Genomic DNA, 7,563 nt, shown 5'->3' on the forward strand with positions numbered 1-7,563 from the left:
GAAAACAATAAGCAAATAAAAGCAGCACTTGCATTAAGGCAGCGCAGCTACTTTAATGTTTTTCATGTTTGTAATGAATCATTCATAAACATCCGTTACAAATGACGGGAGTAATTGTAGCTTAGCTGCAGCGCAGGGCTGGGGTTTAGTTTGGATGTTCTTTTCCTACTTCTGCTTTGCAGTTTGTCTTGCAGAGGCAGCTCAGCTGTATTTTACCTCAAATGGTACATGAAAAATAATGAACTGGAGATTAGATTTGAATCAAAGCCATCCTACATATTACAATATCTTTCCATTGCTTTGATATGAAAAAATCATAACTACTGTCATCGTTGTTTGAATCATTGTGGCAAAACCAAAAATCTACCCTAGGACTTTACATAACACGGTAAAACTAAGTGAGATTAAGCTATGCCTTAAATGAAATGGAAATGGCATGATTACAGTCTAATTCTCACACCTTCAAAATGTTATTTTACGAGGTGAAAACTTAATAATCAATTCTATTTTCTGTACATTTTCTGCTATTTGAACCGAGGCCTCCCACACCTGGAAGGCAGTTCTTTATAATATCTTAAAAGATAAAAATTGTTTCCTAAAGACCCTCTTTATTGGAAGCTCTTAAAAAAAAGCAGCCAACAACCTGAACTACAATGGGCTTTTTTCCACTGGAAAGAATGTAGTGTAACCGAAACATTATGATTTGGGCTTGGGGAAAAATCTAAAGTGCCCCATGCCCAGAAGAGCATAAAGATGAGATCAGCTTGGACCAAAACATGGCTAACGATCAGAGCAGCACCAGTACTAACCTGTAACTCTCGTTGTTCACAGTTAAATTAACAAAAGCTTCGGTTAGCCTTCGCTGACTGCTTTAACAGTTGTTTGTTTTTGTCACTAATGAAGTCTGAAGAGTGCTAAGTGGTGTCGCAGCGCCACGGAAGGCATCAATACCAAACCCTTTGCTGTTATTTTCTTTCAGACCCCAGCAGTGACAGGAACAGTCCCGCCACAGGTTCACAAAGTGTATCGGAAATGAAACCCGCGCCATCCGACCGACGGCAGCACCCATCATCGGAGTCCAGTTATCCACCAGACCTTCACAAATCATCACAACATGGGGACAAGCGGACTTACGTTAGAGACCTAAAAGGCAGCAGAGAGTTTAGCAGACATCCCAATGAACACCACACTTGGAATGGGACTTCTAAAACCAACGACCACGTGCCAGGCAGGAAGACGGAGAGGTCGCCGGAGAGGAGGCACCAAAGGCAGCCGGAGAGGGTGGTGGTGAACGGGCAGAAGAGGAGGTCTCCCGAGAAGCGCAGGGAAGGCACGAGGAGTGCTGACAACACTCTGGAGAGGCGGGAGCGACTGGAGAGGAGGAGAGACCTCTCTCCTGAGAGGCGCAGGGAGCGGTCGCCCGGCCGCCGGCGGCGGTCGCTGGAGAGACTCACGGAGCCCAGGAGGTCTCCTGAGAGGAGAAGAGAGAACTCCCTGGACCGACGGGCCAAGTCGTCCGACCGGCGCAGGGAGAGGTCACCCGAGAGACGGCTCAGGGAGGAACGAGGCGGCCACCGGGAGAGGGAAGAGCCCGGCTGGAAGCACGAGCCGAGCCGCAGGCACCCACCCGAGCAGCGCAGGCGGCCCTACAAGGAGTGCAGCACCGACCTCAGCATCTGAGGGGCTCCCCGGGGTCCCTGTCGCCTTCCCCACACTGAGGGAGCAGAGGAGAGAGTGAAACCACCTGGCTTTCGCAGGCGACGAGACATCCCCGCCACCTGCTGATCCTACAAACCGTTTATGCAGATGAAATATCAAAAAAAAAAAAAAAAAAAAAGCGTTGTGCCTGATGTATAATATTAAAGAAAGTATTTTTCAGTGTATTCTTTTTTTTTTTAATTACTTGCCAAATGTTGGTCCTAAAGGATTATAAAATTTTGTTTCTACATTCTTTGTAGATTTCTTAAAAATAATTCCTTTATTGGGCTACTTTCCCCCCTCCCCAATATAGTAAGTGGGGGTAGCCAGTAATATAATATAGGCAAAGGATTTTATGACCAAGTTTGAATAATTTGATCCAGACTGTTCTCTAGTGACTCACTGCTACACTGTATGTAGAAAATTTTTTAAGGGTTGGGGGTGGGGAAGGAAGAAAATTGTTCATCTCAGTAGGAATGGAGCGCTCCTGCTGAAGGAATTAAAAAGGAAAGACAAATGTTCCTAAAATTGCAAGAACTGTTTGAAGAGACTACTGTTTCAATGAAGGATATTTATAATAATAATAAATAATTAAAAAAAAAAAAAAAAAGCAACCAAACCCACACAGCACAAGACAATTTACAATAAGTAATTTGTAGTTTGTTCCATGAACAGTTTATACTTTCAGGCCCCCTGGACAGGACGTGCAGAGGCAGAAGGACTGGTCACCACCATGCCTGTGTCACACGCTAACGTGGACTGTTGAGCTCTCATTAGCCTCAGCAACATGTAACGATGATATGTCATTAAGGCAGCAGCCCTGCTCATCTCCCAGCTGTATATGGACAGCAACCCCAGCATGCATGGTATTGTGTTATCTGCTTGGAAGCAAGGGGAGGGATTGGAATTCTGGGACAAGGCACAATGAGGTGGGAGCACCGTCCCCCTGCTCGGAGTAGGTGTATTCCTTCTGCTCAGGCAAACCCAGTGGGCTTTTATTTTGCCAAATTCCAAAAGCTCTCAATTCTTCTTGCTCTGTATTTAAAGGGTTGGGTTTTTTGTTGTGTTACTGGATCATCCTTACTGAGACAAAAGGAGTGCACTTGCTGGGGAGGGAAAAAAAAAAAAGTAAAAAAGAAAAAAGTCTCAAAGGAAATTCACAGGCTAAAAGAGGCAATCAGTGGGACAACCTGGTTGTAGAAGCCTATCCATAGCTGGCTATATGCTGTAAATTTGAGTCTAAGAACAGCAGCAAAAGAGAAACATGCGAGTTTCTAAGTTGTATTTTTAAATTTGCAAGCTGTGTGGTAAGTCTGCTGTAGCATTGGTCTAAGATTTAATGGATTACTGCCTAGCTGAGCCAAAATGTTTGCCGTTACTGTTGGACCACTAAAGTAAACTGCTGCTTTTTCCAGTGCATTGGTGTGTACATGTATACTGACTCACATCTCCATATGAACACAAAACCATTGCAAGTCTATCACTGTTGTTGCCATGGTACTGTAAAAAAACAAAACCAAGAAAGAAGATGGCCAATCATTGTGTGTACAGTTGAAATTGTAATTAATAGAGCCTGTTGGAAAAAAACAAAACAAAACTGTTGCCTTTTTCTTGTATAAAAGAGGATTTATGACAAAATTTAGGTGTGAGGAATGTGATTAAGTGTTTATATTTCTAAAAATGGAAAAAATTTGATTCAGGGGATATATTTTAATGTAAACTGAATCAGGTATGTAAAGCTGTTTTAAAATGGGAGACTGTATCAATAATTCTAAAGCTTTTGTTGGTTTGAAAATCATTTCTTTCTTCATGGTGGGCCTGCTTATGTATTATTAAGCACTTGTATGCAGTCTATATTCTCCAATCATCATTTCTTGCAACATGCTATAGGCAAAATGCTCTTTTCTGTGTTGATGAAAAGCAGTATGTGGGCCAATCTTTTTTATAAAACACTATGCATATATAAATACTACATTGTTCATAGCTTTATTTGACTTAATTGGGTTTATACATAACACTAGGATGAGTAGACGTGGACTTACCCAGTAAGAGCTTCTTTCCTTGGAACAGACACTATGTATATGATGTAGCAACAAAGAAGGAGAAAGTCTGTGAATGCTATTTTTATTATCAAATAAAGTTTTCCATACAAAGCATGCATGCGAGTGTAGTGATAAGATAAAGGAAGAACCACACCTTAATGTTACTTATTCATCCCTGCCTAAATTAATAAACCTGTAGGTTATGGTCACCAAGGGCCATCTATTAAATATGTATTAATCATCCATTAAATATGTATTATCATTTGACAAGCCTTAAAGCAAAGTTTCCCAGACTTCCAGGATAAAATTTCCCCCCCTAAAACAGTCAGAAACGAAAGGTTTAGGTGAAGCAGGGTCTGCAATTTTGTCTAAGGTTTGTATCATTGATTTTTCATAACACATAAGCACATGTGACCATAAAAAATCAAGGCAACAACTGCTCACTTGCTGTTGTGGAGGTTTTTGGTGCCATATATATATGTGTGTATGATGTAGGTGTGTATATACATACACACACACACACATATATATATACACACATCACCAAGGCTGTATGTCTCCCATCTCTCAGTTCTTAAAATGTAGAAAGACTTTCAGGGTTGAAAAATATTCTATTACATAGATTTTGAAAGCAGCTTTTAAATCTTGCATAGTTTAGCAGGCTCCAGTCATCTGTTTACCTGAAGCTTCAGGCAACCTGCTGAGAGTCCTGGCAGCTGGAGGGAGAGTCGATGGTGAAGGATTTGTGTTTCCAATCACAGCCTCTTCAAAGGGATTTGTCTGCTGCAGCCTGAGTATTTAGGGGTGTGGAAGAGTCACTGAGAAAGTGTTTGGATATTTCAAATTTTAATCTCTTATGGTGATCAATGCCTTTTTACTCTGAAACCATTTTGTAGTGGTATTACACTGATTATGCATTTGTACCTTCTGCTGTTGCTACTGTGTTTTTTTTTTCTCCTTGTTCAATTTAAATGATCTTACAGAGCTGAGTAGGTGAGTCTCAAGCTTTTGAAGTGTTGAGTCTCAGCTAAAGATATTACATAGATAATACCAAAATTACAGAAACATTGAATTAAAAAACCAACACTGCCAGTTGAAAAAAAAAAAAAGTCAAGATGCCTTGTGAGTGGTGGCATCCTTTCTACTGCTCCCAAACCCCCTGAGAGCTGGAGCCCTGCTCTGCAGCATGAGCATTGCAGCTCCATACTCTGCGGTGCAGCCTTAGTCACTTTAATTAATTCCAGCCTTACTTTTGACCATAAAACATTTTACAAAATTTCTAAAAATGAAAAGAACCCCTTTTTAGATTGTAACTTGGCTCCTGCTTTGTCAAACAACATCCTACAACTGTGAAGCTGCCAAGAAGATTAATTAGAGTCTGTTTCTTATAAAGAACTGGGAAGTTTCTAATGTGGTACATGAAAAAGCTCTGCAAATTGATATTGTTAGAGTTTGGGTTTGTTTGGGGGTTAAGTTTCACACCTTTTTTTAGCAGTCAGACATGATCAAGTTCCTGTGCCATCAGTATGCTCAGTCCTGTCATTTGCATTCATTAATTCCTAATTGTGAAACTTTCGACTGCAGAGGAAGTGTTCAGACAACATGGAGAATTATGTGGGGTTTGATCTCTTTGGTTAGTCGTGCACATAACTGCTGGGTTAACTGAGCTGCATTTGCTGCCTTTAAACACTTACTCAGTTCACTCCTTGAATATTCATCCCTTGGCATTGGAGCCAGTGTTTTATTTAATAGTGATCTTGTGCTAAACCATCTGCTGTAATATGCTTGTTTTATCACTGGAGTAGTAATTATAGATACTGTTCTACTCCTCACTTTGATACCTTTTGTTACAACAGGCCTTCAGCTCTGTCTCTTGGCTGACTGTTCTGCTGAACAACATTATAAATGGCTCATAATATGTTCAGTTTTTTGGCTCTCATAAATAGTACCAGGCAAAGATGTCATTTATGACTCACTGCTGCCATCTGTAAATGTGTGCCTGTTAGGCCTTTGGGATTGTATTTTCTTAAGATTTATTTCTAAAAAAGGAAGAGTGGAAACTAAAAAAAGTATCCCCATTGACTTAGGAGTTGCTGTAAATCGCGTGAGTCTGAGATAATGCCAGTTTCTGTTTTGGATGTGATGCTAATCCATCAGCATTCCTTCCTGGTATGTAATGAAGAGGCAGTAAAATGTCACCCAAATGGAAATGCTGAGGTTTCAGGATAGAGAGGAGTATAAAATATGTGGTGCCACAAGGATTGCAGCTTAATGAATGTAGGAATTCAGTGGTTGGGACTGACCATGATTGGACAGTCTGACACAAAAACATGAGCTTCAATTCAGAGTTTGGGTTTGTTTTTTTTCCAGATTTTAAGGCATACTATTCCTGAATTCCTGTGTCTGAATGCTCTATAAATATCCCAGGCATATCCTACAAAATATTGGGTGCAAATGCCACTAAAATCCAGTGAGGTTTGTGCGTGAGTCCAGGCTCAGGCCCTGTTTATCCCCTGCATTTTGGCAGAGTTTAGACTTTCATATCTGGGTCTAGAGGCACCAGGAGATGAGCTTTGGCAAGTCAGCAGGAAATAATCTGTGTCCTGGCCCTTCTACATGAATGTCACATGTGTGTGCACAGACCCATTTTGGTGACAAGGTGAGCTGCAGGGATGTGCTCTTCACTGGAACAGCAGAGATGAAAGAGATGAACGTCCACTGTCCAAATTGCTGACTGGACAGATGAGGAGGTTCTTATCCTCAGCAAATCTTCTTTGGTAGCATGTGCATTGCAAATCCTCCACTTCAAGGAACAGTCTGAGCCTCAAGATGCTGAAGCTGAAATGGGGGCGGTTTCACATCTCCTTGAGAAGTCTCATTAGCTTTAATTTTTGCAGCAAAGAGTTTCTTTAAAAGAGGACTTCTGAGGAGGTTTTGCTGCAGCAGGAGGGAGAGGTCATACTCGAGCAAATCCAGATTGCTGCCATTGTGCCTCAGCCAAGGTTCTTTTGGTCCATTCCTAAGCTGATGTGGCTTTGGTGCTGACTAACAAAGAGTCAGGCTTATTTGGAATGGGAATTCCACCTTGCTTATGTAGATTTTGTAGACCAGGCTTCATCTCTGCCCCAGTGTCATCTGTGACCAGTCTTAAATTTCTTTTCTTTCATTTGCATTTGTAAGAAATTTCAGTCTTCAAGTTTTCTGTCTGTCACTGGTGGTTCAAGCTCATGTGAGCTGTGAGCTAAGGGCATATGTGTGCATATATTCGGATGTATGGCTGGGCTTTTCTGCAGCAATTTGTTGAGTCAGGCAAGCAGGATGATGAGACTGTCCCTGCAAACCCGGTGGCTCCTGATGGTATGAATGAGATTTTGAATTAGCTGCCTTGCTTCTTTCTAAGGATAGTCAGAAATAGGAATGTCTGGAGGAGGAAGTTGGCTGAGGCTCATTCCATATGTGCTAAAGAAAATATTGATTGGATGTGGAAGCAACTTGGAGAGCTTCTTGAGGACTTGGGCTTTTGTTCCCTATAAATGAGCAGGGTTTTTTTCTCATTGTTTCTCAGTAAGATTCTTCTGGATCCTGCTTTTTCTTTCATGAGACTCCAGTTTGCTTTGGGGACCCACAGGCAACTTCTTTCCTTTCTGTTTGATCCAACAATTGTTGCCACGACTTTGAAGTGTGGAGTCTGCTGGCAAAGCCTTTGCCTTTGTAACCTCTGAACTGCAGTTGTGTAACACAAGGCTGACTTCCAAGAACACGAGGCAGCTCCTCTGCTGTACACTACAGCAGACATGGTCAGCACGTCCTGCTCCTACTCTTC

At 41.6% G+C, this 7,563-nt stretch overlaps 1 protein-coding gene across 25 annotated transcripts in view; it reads left to right on the forward strand.

Annotated features, from left to right (window-relative positions):
* MAGI1 (membrane associated guanylate kinase, WW and PDZ domain containing 1) overlaps positions 1 to 3,854 on the forward strand; it is a 336,522-nt gene extending 332,668 nt beyond the window's left edge. For 21 of the 25 annotated variants that reach the window (XM_066327227.1, XM_066327228.1, XM_066327231.1 and 18 more), the window contains one exon: positions 980 to 3,854. In XM_066327227.1, coding sequence (XP_066183324.1) covers positions 980 to 1,680 — 701 coding nt within the window. In that variant the 3' untranslated portion in view covers positions 1,681 to 3,854. The remainder of the gene's footprint in view (positions 1 to 979) is intronic. The other 4 variants (XM_066327242.1, XM_066327243.1, XM_066327248.1 and 1 more) reach the window with 1 other exon arrangement.
* Positions 3,855 to 7,563: the final 3,709 nt, after the last annotated feature.

Source organism: Sylvia atricapilla, chromosome 11 (assembly GCF_009819655.1).
Source record: "Sylvia atricapilla isolate bSylAtr1 chromosome 11, bSylAtr1.pri, whole genome shotgun sequence".
Classification (NCBI taxonomy): domain Eukaryota; kingdom Metazoa; phylum Chordata; class Aves; order Passeriformes; family Sylviidae; genus Sylvia; species Sylvia atricapilla.